The 19822-nt window shown below is 37.5% G+C and overlaps 1 protein-coding gene and 1 long non-coding RNA gene across 2 annotated transcripts; both read right to left on the reverse strand.

The window, feature by feature from the left end:
- Positions 1-601: 601 nt before the first annotated feature.
- LOC148743393 (uncharacterized) lies at positions 602-1776 on the reverse strand. Its single transcript, XR_015990034.1, has 3 exons — positions 1710-1776; positions 873-935; positions 602-665 (listed from the first exon to the last, which is right to left on the reverse strand). It is a non-coding gene; the product is annotated as an uncharacterized LOC148743393 (long non-coding RNA).
- Positions 1777-1825: 49 nt separating this feature from the next.
- Positions 1826-4759, reverse strand: LOC148743394 (G protein-coupled receptor GRL101-like). The gene is made up of 7 exons (XM_088751098.1): positions 4731-4759; positions 4334-4405; positions 4099-4170; positions 3931-4002; positions 2627-3626; positions 2266-2350; positions 1826-1938 (listed from the first exon to the last, which is right to left on the reverse strand). Exons 1-7 carry the CDS (start codon positions 4757-4759, stop codon positions 1826-1828), a joined length of 1443 nt encoding a protein of 480 aa, XP_088607224.1.
- Between the last annotated feature and the right edge of the window lie 15063 nt (positions 4760-19822).

Consider the following 19822-nt stretch of genomic DNA (forward strand, 5'->3'; position numbering starts at 1 on the left):
AGCAAAGGCTCTCCTGTAAGAGCATTGAGGTTTTGATTTTACAAGTTGAATTTCAACTTTCTCCACCCCAAACTTTACTCATTAGCGCCGAAGATTTCATGTTTACGTTCTGTATTAGTAAGCGAACAAATAAAGTAAGGTAAATTTCTGATGAAACTGTGGTGTTGCGTCGGTGAGGGTCTTAAAAGATGATTTGATTTCACTACCTCAGTTGATAAATAAATGTAAATTGCCCACCGCAGAGAGTCTCTAAACTTTTCAAACTCTTCACGGTGGCCAATTTATATTATCGACCCAGTTGAAAAACCATATTAGAAGGTGAGACGAATTACCTTGATTTGGCTGAGCTGATCCAATAGCACCTGGTTCGATTCTTTCGGCCTCGTCGAGTCCTCCTTGAAACCATTAGGTAAATTATACCATGCATTAAAATAGTTGTTGACTAATTAACAATATTGTACGTTACTCTTCATAACGTTTTGAAAACACTGAATCTGAGTATTTGTGATTATTTCAACTAGACTTTTACAAACTCATTACGGTGGACAATTAACATTATCGACCCAGTCGATAAAACCATATTATAAGGTGAAACGACCAACCTTCATTTGGTTGAGCTGATTCGATAGGTGCTGGTTCGATTCTTTCGGCCTCGTCGAGTCCTCCTTGAAACCATCAGGTAAATTATACCATGCATTACAATAGTTGTCGACTAATTGACAATATTGTACGCTACTCTTCACAACGTTTTGAAAACACTGAATCTGAGTATTTGTGATTATTTCAACTAGACTTTTACAAACTCATTACGGTGGACAACAAACATTATCAACCCAGTTGATAAAACCATATTATAAGGTGAGACGACCTACCTTCATTTGGTTGAGCTGATCCGATAGGTGCTGGTTCAATTCTTTCGGCTTCGTCGAGTTCTCCTTGAAACCAATAGGTAAATTATACCTTTACATATATCTTATTAACCAAGCGCGAGGGCCGTACTGGGAGCATATCGGCCCGAGGTCTTGACAGTACGGACCGAGCGCAGCTCGGTCCGTACAAAAAAGACCAAGGGGAGATATTCTTCCAGTATGGTCCCGAGCAAGCTTGGTTAATAAGAGCTTTATTATACGACTGAAGTTCAAAGGGACACAAGTGCGGTATCATTCGAGGCCATTCGGGACAGTACCCGGTCCAATACTGAGAGAATGTTGACCGGCAATAGAGCATTTTGATTGGTTGATTTTAGTTATTGGCCCTCTGACTGCCCGAGTCGTGTAATAAATTAAAATAGTTGTCGACTAATTAACAACATTGTTCGTTATTCTTCATGACGTTTTGAAAACACTGTATCTGAGTATTTGTGGTTATTTCAAAATCAAAAACTTCTCTTAAACAAGCTAGATCTCTTTCTTCCCCTTTCCAGAAGATGATAATGACCGTGAGCTTAGGATCACACACCTAACCGTTTAAAAAGCTCTCAAATCGATCAAATTTTGTGTTACATGACGGGATCTAAAAATTAAAAGTAACAAAATGAACGAAAAAATGTTGGACGATTGTAATGAAAATAAAGACCTACGTCTAGGGGAAATAAAATTATCCAACCACCCCAGGTAGAGAACACAATAAACATCATCAGCGCAAAGGAAACTTCAATACGACACTGTTCTTCCAGTTAAGATGGCTTTGGTTAGGAAACGTCAGCCTACCTTGTTGTGGGAGATGCGCACCCATATGTGCCAGTTCGATTGCTTCCGCACCCTCGACTTCTGCTTGAAAAATTAATCGAATATGTTTTAGTCACAGAATTCTGCTGTACCCTTGCTTACAGTTTCCAAGAATTGTTAGCTGACACAAGAAAGGTTTTACCTCCCTGGCCGTCGTGTTGATCATTTTCATCCATTCCCTGCTGGTTCACTTGTTCTCCCTGTCGTTCGCCTTTTCAGGAAAACAACGAGAAAAGGCTAGTGAACGAACCCGGAAAGAAGTATCTGATAGAGCGAACGAAAGTAGTAACGAACGAACGCAGAGACCAACAAGGAAAAGCATGATTAAGTGAATTCCCAAATGCATGAATACATAAATGAATGAATAAATGATTGAATGAATGAATGCATTTGAAAAAAAATCAGTCAATCAATCAATCAACCAAAAACTATACTTGCAGAAATCTTTTAATAGTTAACCCAGTTGCTTGGTTTATACCTTATTACTAAGTGTTAGCTGTAGTTTTATTTCTTCAAATATATGATCATAACATCGCACCTTCCTGATTTCGACCACAGCAAAAGAAAACGTTCTTCAAGTAATTCCAGAATTTTTCCAATTTGTTCCCCAGAATGCCTCGGACCTGAATAGGCAATAAACAAAAAAAATCTTAATTTGTTTCTTGCTTTGAACTGGTCTCACATAATAAAATGAAACAAGTGACTCTGCTTTTCAATGATTTTAAAAAGTGTGAGGGTCATTTTCGGGTCATCAAAGCAGCTGTGAGCATTCTTATCATAGTGCTCCTGGTCGGCTTCAACCCATTACCATTCCTATGATTAGGCTACCTACTTTTTGTAGCTCTAGTCGACGGAGTCTCTTTTATTCATTGTAGTTGATTTATAGGCGTCTATCATACCTGCTCTGTTGACAAGGTGTACAGGATGGGATTCAAGGCAGAGTTGATCGGAAGGGCAAATACAGCAATCCAGACGGCGAGGTCACCTGGCGCTTTGAAAGACTTCTCGATGATGGTCCTCATGCCAAACACTATCACCGGCATCCAGCAGACACAATCACTAAGAATGATGAAAAACACCCGCCTTGCAAGAGCCGTTTCCCTCCTAAAGTTTACTCCTCTGGCCTGGATCTCTCTTGCGGTACCCTGGCGGGCTAATCGCCGGCTCGACAAGTAAGACTTGAGGAGTATCGTGACATAAGCGACCATGATGAACAAGAAAAAAGCAAAATTCAAAGCGAGAAAGATAGCGACAGAATACTCCCAACCTGCTGGCTTATCAGAGGTAAGCTGCAAGGGCAAAGAAACCACACTTCTACCATAGTAACTATGGTACCTGAATGGGTCTTCAAAATACCCGATACCAAACATAGGAAAAAAGGCAATAAGGAAACCAATTGCCCATATGGAGATACACAGGATATGTGTTGCCTTTGGTTTCAGAGAAGCACCCTGGTAAGGGAACACAATATTTTTGAGGCGATCAGCAGAAATCAGTGTCATCATCATTACTGACACCTCACTTGACAACAAGGAGATCGCTCCAATAATTTGACAAGACAAGCCAGACCTCCACTGAAAGTCATGCAAGTAATATTCTCCTCTCCACAGCAGATCTTTGGTGCCGACAGTGACCAGGTAGGTGCCCATCACACCATCGGACACCGCCAAATGTAGCAACATGATGGACTGTACCACATTCTTCTCTTTGAAAATCACTCGCCAGGTTATGACAAACACTGCACCAGCCAGAGAAAACATTCCAATCACCCAGATACTTATCCTTGGGGCAGAATTCTTAAACATGCTCTCGCAGTTAGCAAAGTCGTCGTTGTAAATGAAAGCACAGTCAGCGTCCTCCTTGTGCACATGACAGCACATCAGATGTGTGTCGAAACTCCTGCAATTGTAAAATAGGAAGTAACCAGTCTTCTAAGAAATTTTTACTCTATATGGATGATTAAAATCGCATAAAACTTGTCCACAGGACCCAAGTCTTAAGAATGCGCCAAAAAAACGGCGTCGTTGTATATGAAAGCAGGGTCAGCGTCGTCCTTGTGCATATTGCAACGCAACAGATTTGTGTCGACACTCCTGTAAGTGTAATTATTTCAACTAAATAGATAAATAAAACTGCATACAACTTGTCAACTAGCCTTGTTAAAAACTTTAAGTTTTAAAATAAAACAATATAAAAAACTTACACTCGCAGTATATCATTTAACCCTTTGAAAAATCCATAAGGAATCTCCCTCATCTGGTTGGAATGCATATATCTGGAAATTAGATGGGGAAGAATTCATTAAATAGGATGAAAGTCTACAGTCTTGAAGCACCTTTTATATATTGATTGTCATTTTATTAACACTCACAGAATTTTCAACTGTTTTATTTCTTTGAAGTTGTCAACGGAAACTTTAGTCAATTTATTATCAAAGATCTCCCTGACAGAAGTAAAGACAAAAAAATCAATCAGCGCAACAGCAATGATACCATTTTTCAGTCAACACTGATGCCTGGATTTAAAACCAAATATTACTATTGTTAGAAGATGCTGAGATACCACTTCGATGAAATTAATCACCATATGATTCATTGCCTACTTACATTATCAAAAGCCGGCTCAGATCTTTGAAAATTCCTGTTGGTAAATATTCGAGTCTGTTTCCTGATAAATAGCTGATGAAAAAAGGAAAAATGTTTTTCCTGTTTTCATAACAGAGAAAGTAACTTACAACAATTTTCAATGTAATCACATTGGTTTTTTTAAGTTTTTGGTTATTTCTAGTGAAGCGTCATCGTCATCATTGCCAGAAATTTGGGACAATATGGCGGAGTTCTCGTGTTACAAGCAAAATGTATAAGAAAATGTATAAGAAAAGATTGTTTTTTCAAAATAGCTGTCTAAGAATGGGATATTCTTTCACTGCGTAGTTGGAAATGCAGCCTGCATCGGTTAAAGCGTTCATCGCAACGAAAAAGAAATACTTAAATTCAAGCCTACCTTTTCCCAAGGTATAAGAGTAAACCCATAATTCTGACTCCATTTTCCCATATGAACTCTTAAAATCTGCTTCGACTAGGTGTTACAATTCTTTTGTCGTGGGAACAACCCTGTGAAGATTCGCAACTGCGTAGTTCGATATGCATTCTGCGGACGCGTTCTCAACTAAATCGTTTGTAAACAGTCGAATATGTTGGCCCACAAATCTTCCTAGAGCCAGGAGACTCAGAGCTCAAAAGCCCAATACGCCAGTTTTAAATACCCCAATTTTAGGAAGGAAGAACACGAAAGATACAAGTCCCTGTAACTGCACAGTTTGGCCGCCATTTTCCTTGTTTTGACGTCTCCTTTGGTTTTCTGGGATAGTAAGGTACTAGGCGGGGTTTTACGGAAACAGAAAGTTACGTGTTCACTTCACTTCCACCGCCGCCGTATTGAATTGTCTGTAATACGATATACCGCTGACATTTCGTAACGGGCTCGAAATGTCCCCGATTTCTGGTGATGTGGCATGAATTTTACAACTAATTTCCAAGGTATTCAAAAAATCCCTCTTATTATTTCTAACCCGGCTAATCCCCTTCCAGGTTCTCTAGTTATCTTCACAGACCCTCCACAAGCATATTTTTCAGAAATTTTGGCGAAACATAGAGAAATTATAACAAAGGGCGTTAAATTTCCATAATTGGAAAACGTGATCGATCCCAGCGTATGTTGCAGGCAATTGCGATGAGAAAAAAATCCGTCAGTCGGGCTGGGTCACACATATCAGCGTAATGACATATTCAAATCCTAGAAACTAGATACCAAAACTACTTAGATATACAATAAATACTCACAGGTCATGCAGCTTTGTCAGTCCCCAAAATTGTTTAGGATGGAGCTTCTTTAACTTGTTCTTCTCCATTTTTCTGTTAAATTGCCAATCATATTACCTGTTCATGGCAGGTTATTTTTCTCCTTTTTTTTTTAATTTCAAGGTGAATGTTATATGAATGGTAAGTATTTTGAGTGCTTTTCTAGTAAGTGCCCGAAAACCAAAGCCAAATTAAAGTAATCGCAACGAATCCAGCCTGCATTAAATGTAAATAGAGTGACAAGCAAACGACTTCAAGCGCGAGAAAAAGCGACTGACCAAGACACGATTAAGAGAATGACACAAGTTTTAAGATTGATCATGAAGAGAATAAAAGCAAAGCGAGAGCAATCTTTGACGATTAAATCGATCTATCTTTGACCTTGCATAGCTCGAAAATTGTCGAATTCGAAAGCAATTTTAAGAAAGTCTAACTAAACAGTCTCTGTTACCGTTATTTAGATGCAGCATTTCTTTTTTCAAATTTGCCTTAAGTGTTCCATTTTCGAATTCATAAATCAATCAGTCAATCAATCCACTAAGAAAAAAGTAACAATCAATCAGTAATTAAAACTGTTCGTCACTACTCACAATGTCCTGAGGTGGGTCAGGTTAACAAATATCGATGGTGGTAATTCTTCAATTCGGTTGTTCGATAAAATCCTGCAAGAATAGAACAGTTCGCAAGACACTGACGAGTGATACTTGTCAGTGTATAGGAAAAACCCGAAAATTGCGTTTCACAGCGAAAAAAAGGTAGATTGCGATAACGAATGGTAAGATCAAAAAGATCTTGTGTGGCGACTTACAGTTTTGTGAGCTGTGATAGGTTGCTATAGATTTCTTGCGGTAGATTCTCAATTGTGTTATCAGACAGATCTCTGAAAAGTTCAACATGTAATTGCATTAGTACTTTTAGAAACAAAATAAAAGCAGGTCAGGGAAAAAAGTTTACTTCTCTCTTCTTTGAAACCCTAGCGCTACACTGAGTTAGACCTTTGTTATATTCAGTGAAACTATCACTTTTTTATATAGAAAAAGTACACTACGCCTATCTAGTTGGTTTTCACGAGTTTTCAAGCATCCTGAAACAAATAATTCAACGTAAAATGTTATTTATTCCGATTTATTGAAGTAAAAGGAAAACGAGATCGAGCAGTGGAACTCTGGACTACCGAAAACCAGATCCGCGTAATGGTCAGGGCAGAATTCAAAACCAGGACCAGCGCTTTCGAGTCTAACACTTTTATCTTGGGGTCACGCTTCCTTCCAAAATGTATGCCAGTTTCAATCAGTGACTAGGTTATTCACTGTATACTCATCACAGGATTGCCGCGCTGAGGTTAAATGGGACATGGTCGCTTCGTTTCTTTTTCCATGTCACGAGGAGCAGACTATTGATAAAGAGTAAATATTATATAGAGACAGTATTTCATTAACCATATACTCACAGCTCATCCAAATTAGTCAAATCTTTGAACACGTCTTTGGATAGCGTTCCAATACCGTTTTTATGAAGCCATCTGATTAAAAGTTAAAATATAATAGGTCATTCCCTATCTCTGTTAATTTTCGTTACATCGGCTATTTACGGCGAGTTTTCCACGCCGATTTCAGATACCCAATACCGCCCGAAACTTTAATGAAGTTGATTTCTGATCATTATTTGTAAGTCTGCGGTAGCTCGCTTGAAAACCAGTTTTCTTTTTTCGTAGAGTGCCACACTTCTGTTCTTAATTGTTTAGTAATTGGAGACATTCTTGCTGCGCGTTATTTTGCCAGTTCATCTAATTAGCACATCACACGGTATATGATCTCTTACAGCAATATTTTTTGCATTTTCCACTTTTCTTTTTTTCCAAAAACACACATCAGTTTTTCCATCTTCAGTTTGCCTAGATCCTAATTGTTCCACAAAGGATTTGAACCATTTTCATTTTTTATATTGAGGTTTTCCTTTAATTAACTCACAGGTGTGCCAATGCTCGTAAACCAAGGAGAAAAAAAGTAAAAAATTGTCACAATTACTTTAGTCAATTTAAACCTACTTACTATAGTTTAGTTACTTTGAATTGGCTGGAAAATCTCATTGGACTGATAGGCTCTCTGTAGCACAGAATTTAGGGCCTAACAAGCACCGAGTTCGAAAGTAGTTTATTCGGCATTGAACCGGCCATTGTTTTAATTTTCCAACATGAAACACTTTCATAAGGGGCTAGTCTTTTGAGGCACCCAATCTTTGGACCACTTTTCGTATTTTGTAAGATTTAGCCATTATATCGCGTTCATGATCATTGATTGTACGCGACCTTTATTGGTCTATGTGCTACACAGGTATTTAAGGGTTGAAAACTCCGTTCGATGAAATGGAACATGCACTATTGGATGACAAAATGCGTTGACAACACTGATTTGATATGAGAGGACGACTTTCACTTACAGCCACTGCAGCTTTAATAGTTTGGAAAATAAATTGCCTGGCAAATTCTTGATCTTGTTGCCGTATAACCACCTGTAAGTTTTAAAATCTTTTTAATTCCGATACGTGGAAATGTCTAAATCCTCTTCGCGTTTACTGAGATACTGGCGTAAAGAGAAATGCGGATTGCGGGGCCCGTTTTAAGAGGGATGTCTTTAGGGTTCTTTTAAATCATTTTTGAAAAACAAGTCTGAGTCCTTTTTAACTCGTGAATTGCACTCATGAGCAAGAGCTAGTAGTAGATATGATGTGAAGAATGGCGCTCGCTCGCTTGCTCGCTCGATTGGTCGATTCCAGTAAACTTTTTTCCATTTTAGGCTTTTGAGTGCATTTGAGAGTCTTTGGCGAGTAATAAACTAACAAAATGGCGACCTCTGTTGCTAAGAATAGTGGTGGGGCGAAAAGAAGCCAATGATAATCTTAAAAGAGTTTAAAACTATACGTTTTTCATCCGTGAATTAAAGTTTGCCCAATCTCCGAATACACTTTATCTCTTGCAGAGTATATTTCATTTATGGCGTCAATACTTCTATTTTTGAATGTATATAGGCAGTAAAATGATTATTGTGTCCGAAAAAGAAAAAAATAAAACAAAAAAAGGAAGGTCAACGATAAGTGCGCCTTAAGTTTCTACTCAAAAATGAAGATGAAAGATAAAAATCCCTAAATATTTTGGAATGTGTGGAAATAGACACGCGGGTCATATTTCAAAGGAATATGCAAATTTGTCCGTGAGTGAAAATATTTCAAGTTTAATGGGATCTGTCGATGGGAAGCAAGACCAAAGTGACCAAGAATTATTTCAGAACGACAGTTTTATTCAAAACAGTTCTTGATTTGCTGTTATAAGGGGAAAACGTACGAATTTCTTACGTGTACAAAGCCCACGCAGTAAAATTCATCATCCTTAGATCGTTGTATAGTTGACTTCACAGCCAGAAAATTGCGTAGCGCTATGTTGAAAATTCTGAAAAACTACGATTTAACTCAAAATCTTCTATTAAACTATATTTTTTGAACACACTATTACTCGAACATAATATTTACCGGGCCATGGAATCGTCAAATTGTCGCTAGGCCCTGCTTGAAGTCCGAAAGTTCGGTTTCCAATTTACGTCCACAATTCGCATCGCTTTAGAGAATCGTACTGTCGTTGACTCGAGAGCTTATTCTGTCACCTTTAAGACCTCGATATCCATTATTTTCCTAGGAGAGTACTCTATAGCATTGTTACTTCAAATTCTGAGTTCCACAAGGTCTAACTCGATCGCAAAGGAAAAAAAATCCGACTTTAAAAATTTTGAAGGTTGGCCGCGCGGACGCCATATTTTCAAATTTGATCATTTAGTATGAACGCACAGAATGATGCCCCTCTAGTACCCCCTAAAGCCATCAAAATATATGCGCAAACGACGGATTCTGATTCGTTTCTTGATCTCCAAACTATAGAGGAAGTTTGAGGAAAAAAATTCTGCTCGGTAGGGGAGGTACGGGGGAAAGCGTTCTCGCGCGAGCCAATTGCGCGGTTCGGGCGTTTACGGGCGGTTAAGCAAAACAAAAAATTTACTTTCGCGCTGCGGATTTGATCCAACCACTCCTTCGTAACAGTGAAAGTTACTATGATTGTGGCAGTACGACAAGGCCATCTACGGCATGACTCACTAGTATAGACAGCATAAGTATAAAAGAACGCAACCTTTAGATAATCTTGTGCATATATGCTTATCCTTATATCCGAGCGTCCCATGCAACGCATGAGCTTTTATATGCTTATCCCTATGCTTACATCGCAAGTAACTACCGACCCTTTTGAACAGTCTCTCCACAAAACCTTACAGTAAAATCTGGAACGGTGATTGTCATACACTCTCACTCAAACCATATTTTCTGTCTTTGAGGCCTAATTTAATTTCACATCAGACTCCTCAAAACGTTCATTCACCAGACCAACACTTCTTAGAGCGATTCATACCCTAGTATGAAAATCAAACATTAATTTCCATTGACGACACATAAATTACATTGGCGTATCCAATTCACGAGTTGGCTCACAGGGCCTTTGATTATTTTTTATGTGAGTATTTGATGTGGACCTAGTTTATTCGTAGCCCATCTCATGGGATTGTCCATGTCACCATCGTTAATTTTATCTCTTAGCCTCTTTATATCTGTACATCGGTGTACTTTTTAAAACTTAAAAGCTCGCGTAGGTCTTAGTGTCCCGTTCGCGCCTTTTCCTTTAGGGTTTCGCTCCCTTTAGTTTATAAACTTATCTCTTCTAATTCTGTAAATAGTAGGTGTTCATTTATCAATCTCTTTTTCGCTTCTCTCCACCTCTCCTTTTCATACCAGCTACGCTTGTAAAAATTTAAAAAATTTATAATAATTAAAACTTCTTGTATTTTCCTACGCGTTTCGTCTAACTGTCGTAGACATCTTCAGGGAGTTTCACAAGAATGACTAAACGCCTGTATTTATAAGCCAAAGTTACAGGGGCCGATGACCGTAAAGGCTTGGCCGGACTTACGAACAGGAACAGGCGAAGTAGTGAAAAATTTGTGAAAACTTTAACACGTGTAAGGCAAGGTGAGAAAAATATTTTTGGGGCCAAGGTTTTAGCTAAAACCGTGGCCCCCAAAGATGCTAATTTACAAGCAAACCTAACTCTATGTTACTCGCCTCAGCGTCGATCACTGTTATTAAACATGAAGACATATTCGCTCATAATCAACAAATAACGGGACTTTGAGCACATCTCGATCACGAGCCAGGATAAAAGTACTCCTTAAAATATTGTATACAACCACTGTTTAAAGAGGAGAAGTTACCCTCTTCAGTTCTTCACTGCCACTAATGCAAGTTTGATTCATCCAAACAGTCATTTTTCAACGTACATTCATTTTTGACTCGATGTTGCTGCGAGTCTCCTCAAAGCACACGATAATATAAACTAACTCTTGTCAATAGCTATTTTTATCCTTTTCCAACACGTATTATAAAAAAACTATGCCACTGTCAGAGCACCATGCGTATATTGAAGAGTTGTAAAATGTTGTCACGAAAGTGAAGTTTTGTACTTAGGGCGGCTGTGGCTTGACAATTAAATAAAATACCACAATTAGCTTAAAAACCATCCTCGACCCTGTTTTCTTTGCCATGAATGAAGCTTGAGGAAAATTTTGCTGACTTAAGTAAATGAAATGAACGAAAACATGACATTTGTAATCTTAAACTTTTATTACTTACAGAAACTAAGAAACTAAGCGGAAAAGGATTTTACTCTGGATGTAAGGTTTCTTCTAAATAAGTAAACCAACTTACCAGTGTCAATCATTTGCTGCGTGGGAGGTTTTCTTTTGAGTGTTTTCTGGTTCGACTTTATGAACAAACAAATTATATCTGCCTTCGGTGACATCCATTAAACACTCTCTTTTCTTGAGTGAAATTCAAGCGAAGACTAATCTTAGTGGATATAAGGATCCAAAATTGGGGAATATCACTTGTGAAAGAGGGAGGGGGGTAGTGCTGGGAGTAAGTGTTGCAAAAGTTGATATAAATCACTTGTACAGACGACTTTTCACTTACAGCCACTGTAGCTTGACTAATTGGGAAAATATATCGCCTTTCAAGTTCTTGATATTGTTGTCGTATAAAAGCCTGTAAGTTTTAAACTACGTATTACTAATACGTGGAAAATTATTAATCCTGTTCGCGTTTGATTGAGATACTGACGTGCAAAGAAACGTAGAGTACGAGGCCCATCTTAAGCTGAGGGAACGCTTGAAGGTTCTTTAAATCATTCTATAAATTAATTAAGTCCTTTTTTTATATCAATTTTTGTTGTGGACTTGGTTTGTTCGTGGTCCATCTCATGGTACTGTCTATGTCACTATCTTTAATTTTATTTCTTTTCCCATACTGTTACCCTACCTATTTCTTCTTATCTTGTAAAAGGTATGTTTTCGCTTCTCCCCACCTTTCATACCAGCCACATTTATTCAAATAAAGCAAAGTTATCAAGGAAAGAGAGAATGGGGTCAACAAAAGGAAGACCCCGACATATCTAAGAAGGTATTTATTTATTTAATTGACTGAATACTTTAATAAACTAAAGTATGTCATTTTCTTCTGTCCATTACTGTCCATCTACGACCCTTTCACTTTTCTTTATAGCTGACTACACCCACTAAGCTTGAGGACCTTCTTGATGATATCTAGTAAATACTTTGATAAAACTCTTAGCAATGTCAACAAAGGAATGAATCTCAATTATTTACAGTCCGACCAACTCTGAGTTGTTATTGAATACTCCAGGTGGTAGCTCCTTTATCTGGTTTTGACCCAAATTCCTACGAGAAGATATTTTCCTGAATTCAGTTAAAAGTGTTAACTCTTGTGTAGTTTTGCTGTAGCGAACATTTCTTTCAGTCAAATTGACAGTTTATCCGTGCTAATTATGTTCAGGTGAAACAGACGCTTTTGCTATAATTCTGATATGATCGATGTAGGATTATTCCACAATGCTACTTTACAAATGAACCTGACCCTATGTCACTCGCCTTGTGGTTGACGACACTCATTTAACATAAAGACATATTCGCTCATATTCAGCAAATAATGAGATTTTGAGCACATCTTGACGGCGAGTGTGGAGAAGAAATATTCTTTACAATGTTCTTTATAACTTAAGCACCAAGCGTATATTTAAGAGTTGTACAATGCTGTCACGAAAATGAAGTTTTGTAATTAGAGCGGCTGTAGCTTGACTCATCAATCAAATACGACAGTTGGTTTAAACACCATCCCCAGCCCTGTTTTCCACGCCATGAATTAAGCCTGAAGAAAATGTGGCCGAGATAAAGTTATGGAAAACAAAACAAATAAAATTTGCCTTCTGTAACATCCATAACACTCTCTGTTTTCTTGAATGAAAGGCAAACAAAAACGAATCTTAGTGGATATAAGGTTCGAAAACTGAGGAATATCAATAGGGTAAGGAAAAAAGGGAACAGGGGGGAAGTGCTGGGAGTAAGTGTTGCAAAAGTTGATATAAAGCATTTGTACAGACGACATTTTACTTACAGCCACTGCAGCTTGACTAATTGGGAAAAAACATCGCCTGACAAATTCTTCAGCTGGTTGCTTTTTAACCACCTGCAAGTTTTGAAACGGTCTATTATCAATACATGGAAATTTATAAATCCTGTTCGTATTTGACTGTGATACTGGTGTAAAATAAGATTTAAAGTGCGTGGCCCATCTAAAGCTGAGCCGGGAACGCTTGAGGGTTCTTTAAATAATTTTATAAAACAAGTATAAGCCCTTTTTAATATCACTTTTTGTTGTGGACTTGGTGCGTTCGTGGTTCATCCCCTGGAATTGCCTATATCACCATCCGTAATTCTATTTCTTTGTTTCTTTAGATGCGTATATTTCAATTTTTAAAACTTCAGTTTCTTGGGCAGGCGCATCACATAGTGTCCTGCTCGTACCTTTCGCTTTGCTTTTTTTCCCACACAGTTATTCTACTTATTTCTTGTCTTATCTTGTAAATAGTATGTCTTTGCATCTCTCCACCTCTTCACCTCTTTCATAACAACAACGTTTGTACCACTAAATTAAAGTTATCAAGGCAATAGTAAATGGGGTTAACAAAAGGAAGACCCCCGAGATGTAGAAGATGAATATTTATTTAATTAAGAAGATACTCAAATAAACTAAGGTGGGTTGTTCTCTTCTGTCCAATACCGTCTATCTGTGACCCGTCCCACCCGTCTCACTTTCTTTATGGCTGACTACACCCACTAAGCCTAAGGGCCTTCTTCATCATATCTGATAATAATTAGATAAAACTCTCAGCAACATAATAGAACAGTTAGCAGAACGCTGAAATGATTCTTGTAAGTGTATAGCAAAAAAAAAAACGCAATTGGTGTTTGACAGCAAAGCAATCCTTTCCTTTAGATTTTGATGACAAATGGTATACGAAGATCTAAGACATCTTGTTTGGTGACTTACAAGTTTGTGAGACTTGATAGATTGCTAAATACTTCTTGTGGCAGAAACTCGACTTTGTTATTAGACAGACCCCTGAAAGGTATAACATATCATTTCATTAGAACTTTCAGAAACAAAATAACGTCACCTGGTATGTTTTTCGCATATAAGTGAAAACAGGACGGGGAAAACAGTCCACTTGTATCTTGCTGAGGAACTGTAGTGCTAAATTTGAATCAGAACTTTGTTATATGCTATGTAACCATCACGTTTTTAAATTAGAAGTACATTACACTTGTCCGGTTGGTTTTCAGGAGCTTTTTCAAGCATCCTGAAGCAAATAATTTAATGTAAAATGTTATTAATTCCAATTGATTGAGACCAGAAAACGGGATAGAGCACTGGAGACCAGGACCACCGAGAAACAGCTTCACGTAATGGTCAGAGCGGGATTCAAAACCAGGAACAGCGCTTTCGAAATGGTCGTCTGTTTCAATCAGTGACCAGGTTATTCACTGCATACTCGTAACAGGATTACGAGTATGACATGGTAACTTCGTTACTATTCCCATGTCAGGAGGAGCGCAAAATGGATTAAAAGTAAATACAATATAAAGACCTATTATTTCATTAACCATATACCCAAAGCTCATTCAAATTAGTCAAATCTTTGAACACGTCTTTGGGTAGCTTTCCAATTTGGTTTTGTTGTAGCCATCTGATTAAAAGTTAAGATATAATAGGTCAGGGCCTTTCTCAGTTAATTTTCGTTACATCGTCTCTTTATGTCGAGTTTCCAACCTGATTTCAGATACCCAGTTTCTGGTAATTTTTGATAGGTATGTGGCAGATCGCTTGCAAACAAGTTTTTATTTTTGTCGTAGAGTGCCACTATGCTGTTATTAATTGATTAGTAATTGGCGACATTCTTGCTGCGCATCATTTTGCCCATTCATCCAATTAGCACATCACACGGTATATCATCTATTACAGCAACATTTTTGCATTTCCCCTTTTTTTTTTCTAAAAAACACATTAGTTTCTCCATCTTCAGTTTGCATAGATCCGAAATTGTTCCACAAAAAATCTTAACTATTTTTATTTTGTACATTGAGGTTTTCCTTTAATTAACTCACAAGCGTTTCAGTGCCCTTAAACCAACGAACAAACCCTCTGGCAACTGTTTTAGGTTATTGTTGTCAAGTTGTCTGTATAGGAGAAAAAGAGTTTGAAAGTCGTTAAAACTACTTTCAAACTTAGTTATTACACTTTAATCACTTTGAACTGGCTGAAAAAACTCCTTGGACTGATAGGCTCTCTGTAGTTTAGAATTTAGGAATAACAACTTCTGAGTTCCAAAGTGTTTTATTCGGCATTAATGGTCAGAGCGGGATTCAAAACCAGGAACAGCCCTTTCGAAATGGTCGTCTGTTTCAATCAGTGACCAGGTTATTCACTGCATACTCGTAACAGGATTACGAGTATGACACGGTCACTTCGTTACTATTCCCATGTCAGGAGGAGCGCAAAATGGATTAAAAGTAAATACAATATAAAGACCTAGTATTTCATTAACCATATACTCACAGCTCATTCAAATTAGTCAAATCTTTGAACACGTCTTTGTGTAGCTTTCCAATTTGGTTTTGTTGTAGCCATCTGATTAAAAGTTAAGATATAATAGGTCAGTGCCTTTCTCAGTTAATTTTCGTTACATCGTCTCTTTATGTCGAGTTTCCAACCTGATTTCAGATACCCAGTTTCTGGTAATTTTTGATAGGTATGTGGCAGATCGCTTGCAAACAAGTTTTTATTTTTGTCGTAGAGTGCCACTATGCTGTTATTAATTGATTAGTAATTGGAGACATTCTTGCTGCGCATCATTTTGCCCATTCATCCAATTAGCACATCACACGGTATATTATCTCTTACAGCAACAGTTTTGCATTTTCCCTTTTTTTTTTCTAAAAAACACATTAGTTTCTCCATCTTCAGTTTGCATAGATCCGAAATTGTTCCACAAAAACTCTTAACTATTTTTATTTTGTACATTGAGGTTTTCCTTTAATTAACTCACAAGCGTTTCAGTGCCCTTAAACCAACGAACAAACCCTCTGGCAACTGTTTTAGGTTATTGTTGCCAAGTTGTCTGTATAGGAGAAAAAGAGTTTAAAAGTCGTTAAAACTACTTTCAAACTTAGTTACTACACTTTAATCACTTTGAACTGGCTGAAAAAACTCCTTGGACTGATAGGCTCTCTGTAGTTTAGAATTTAGGAATAACAACTTCTGAGTTCCAAAGTGTTTTATTCGGCATTAAGACGACCCTTGCTCTAATATTCCAAAGAAATATTTCACATGAACCTTCTCTTTTGAGGGAGCTAATCTTATGGACCACTTTTCTTATATTGGCCAATCATGATCATTGAACATAGGTGACCTATAAAAACAATTAAAAATGATCTTTGTTATCTTAAACTTTTATTACCTACAGAAACTAAGAAACTAAACGGAAAAAGGATTTTACTCTGGATTTAAGGTTTGTTCTAATTAAGTAAACCAACTTACCAGTGTCAATAATTTGCTGCGTGGGACGTTTTCTTTTCAGTGTTTTCTGATTCGACTTTATGAACAAACAAATTACATCTGCCTTCGGGAACATCCATTAAACACTCTCTTTTCTTGAGTGAAATTCGAGCGAAGACTAATCTTAGTGGATATAAGGATCCAAGATTGGAGAATATCCCTTGTGAAAGAAGGAGGGGGGTAGTGCTGGGAGTAAGTGTTGCAAAAGTTGATATAAAGCATTTGTACAGACGACATTTTACTTACAGCTCCTGCAGCTTGACTAATTGGGAAAAAACATCGCCTGACAAATTCTTCAGCTGGTTGCTTTTTAACCACCTGCAAGTTTTGAAACGGTCTATTATCAATACATGGAAATTTATAAATCCTGTTCGCATTTGACTGTCATACTGGTGTAAAATAAGATTTAAAGTGCGCGGCCCATCTAAAGCTGAGCCGGGAACGCATGAGGGTTCTTTAAATAATTTTATAAAACAAGTATAAGCCCTTTTTAATATCAATTTTTGTTGTGCGTTCGTGGTTCATCCCCTGGAATTGCCTATATCACCATCCGTAATTCTATTTCTTTGTTTCTTTAGATGCGTATATTTCAATTTTTAAAACTTCAGTTTCTTGGGCAGGCGCATCACATAGTGTCCTGCTCGTACCTTTCGCTTTGCTTTTTTTCCCACACAGTTATTCTACTTATTTCTTGTCTTATCTTGTAAATAGTATGTCTTTGCATCTCTCCACCTCTTCACCTCTTTCATAACAACAACGTTTGTACCACTAAATTAAAGTTATCAAGGCAATAGTAAATGGGGTTAACAAAAGGAAGACCCCCGAGATGTAGAGGATGAATATTTATTTAATTAAGAAGATACTCAAATAAACTAAGGTGGGTTGTTCTCTTCTGTCCAATACCGTCTATCTGTGACCCGTCCCACCCGTCTCATTTTCTTTATGGCTGACTACACCCACTAAGCCTAAGGGCCTTCTTCATCATATCTGATAATAATGAGATAAAACTCTCAGCGACATTAACAGAGGAATGAATATCAGTTACTTACAGTTTAATCAAGTCGGAGTTGTTATTAAGGACTCCAGGTGGTAGCTCCTTTATCTGGTTTTTATCCAAATTCCTACGGGAAGATATTTCCCTAAATTCAGTTAAAAGTGTTAACTCGAGTATTTTTGCTGTAGCGAGCCTTTTTACTGTCAGGATTACCATTTATTCGTGTTATGTCCAGGTCAAGCAAACGCTTTTGATATTATTTTCATTTTACTGTCAGGATTACCATTTATTCGTGTTATGTCCAGGTCAAGCAAACGCTTTTGATATTATTTTCAAAAGGTCGATATATGATCATCCCACAATGTTAATGTACGACTGAACCTAAATCTGTTACTCGCTTTGTGGAGGACGAAAAATGACATATCCGCTCATATTCAATCAATAATGAGACTTTGAGCACACCTCGTTGGCGAGCCAGGATAGAGGTAACCTTCACGACATTTTCTTTAACTTGAACTGCGATTTAAGAAGGGGAAGTTGGATTTTGTAGATGGCGTGAAGGTAAACAAAACCGATGTGATCTTAAAGGTTGTAACTGATTACTTATAGATCGTTGAAATCAACGTTGTTAATGAAGACTCCAGATGATAGATCATTAATCTGATTGTCCTGTAAGCGGAAAAGGATTTTACCTTGGAGTTATGGTCTGTTCAAAGAAAGTAAATCACCCTGGTCTCGTAAATGCAAGAAATTTATAAGTTTTCCCTTCGTTCTTCTAAAAAATAAATATTGTCCTAAAAGTATCGTGCGATGAGGGATTAATTTGAAAAACCGTACTATCTTAGATATTTCCCAAATTTTCAACACAAACCTGCGCAATTTTCTGTCCGGGAATTTCCGTAAGCAACGATTCATGCTGAATCTACTACGCGGTTTTATGTATGCAAGAAGTTCGCTCGTTGAATAAATAATTGGTCTCTAAATATTTCATGGTCGTTTTTGCTTTGTCATTTATTAATGGTTTTCGGGTAGAATACGACTAACTGGTAAACATGACTCGTTATAATAAACTCTTTTTCTTCCTGCTCAACGTGAATATTCATGCTGTGTTATAAAAAGATTGGTTCGTGCTTTAGCTGTGCCTATATCGGGTTGTAGATGCACTTTCGAAGATTGGAGAGCACCCAAGAAGCTAGAGTTGCTCTCAACTGCACCTCAAGCAACTCTTACGCTTCTTTCGTGCACTTAAAACTTCCCGCGAGTGCCTCCATAACTCTAAACTGGATCTTGCGCTTCTGAGACTAAACCACTTGAAATTAAATTTCTTCCAAGTTGTTGAGGTTTTTGATTTTGAGATTTCAATTTCTACCTTCTAACCCGTGTACTAATTTGTATGCGTGTTATGGAATCTATGTAAAGACGTGTTGTGATACATAAAATAATTTAAGTAATAATAAGTTTGCTCACTTACAGCAGCTGCAGCTTGGTCAATGGAGCGAATATATCACCATGTAATTTCTTGATGTTGTTCGAGGCCAACCACCTGCAAGATTAATGTAGGTCCTCATTTTTTCAGCATTTCCCCTTTCTAGACACCCACACGAAAAAACAATTCCACCGACTTATAATCCACTTGCGGCTATCAAAAGTCATTGCACTTAGAGAACTTTATGCTTTCAATTATAACAGTGGAACCCCCATTAACTATAGCTGGAGAGGAAAACATAGTTAAGTTTAAATCTCATCTTATACTCTTTCTGTCGTCTGTATCTTGAATCATAATTCATTTGAATTCAATTTTGCTCCTTTAAGTACGCATTTCAACTATTTCCTACACATTCACTTTGTAGAGTATATTCTAAACTCATGCGAACCACAGTTCCCACATAGCAGATTACCAGTAGGAAACTAAAATCACCCTATATATATCATCTTAAAGTTTATAAACAACAGAATTCAACAACTTATGTGTTTTTTATTTTCCTGAAATGCAGAGATATTAATTGAGCACAAAGAGAAAACTACTGATGTGTTTTCAATCGATTTATACACGCTTAGGTTGTTTTGCTTCGGCAGACAGTCTGGGTGAAGTCAAGCAGCACATATTGTGCTAAGGAACTGTGGGGCAGATTAATCCCGTTCGCGTTTGACTGTGATTCTGGTGTAAAATAAGATTCAAA

Source organism: Stylophora pistillata, chromosome 1 (genome assembly GCF_964205215.1).
Source record: "Stylophora pistillata chromosome 1, jaStyPist1.2, whole genome shotgun sequence".
Lineage (NCBI taxonomy): Eukaryota > Metazoa > Cnidaria > Anthozoa > Scleractinia > Pocilloporidae > Stylophora > Stylophora pistillata.

Excerpts from the sequence above, each read along its gene's own strand:
- LOC148743394 (XM_088751098.1), bottom strand. The coding sequence starts at position 4,759 with ATGGGTTTACTCTTATACCTTGGGAAAAG. Across the intron at positions 2,351-2,626 it reads ACACCTTGTCAACAGAGCAG|GTCCGAGGCATTCTGGGGAA; the intron begins GTATGATAGACG and ends TTGCCTATTCAG. Across the intron at positions 1,939-2,265 it reads CTGTGGTCGAAATCAGGAAG|GCGAACGACAGGGAGAACAA; the intron begins GTGCGATGTTAT and ends TTTCCTGAAAAG.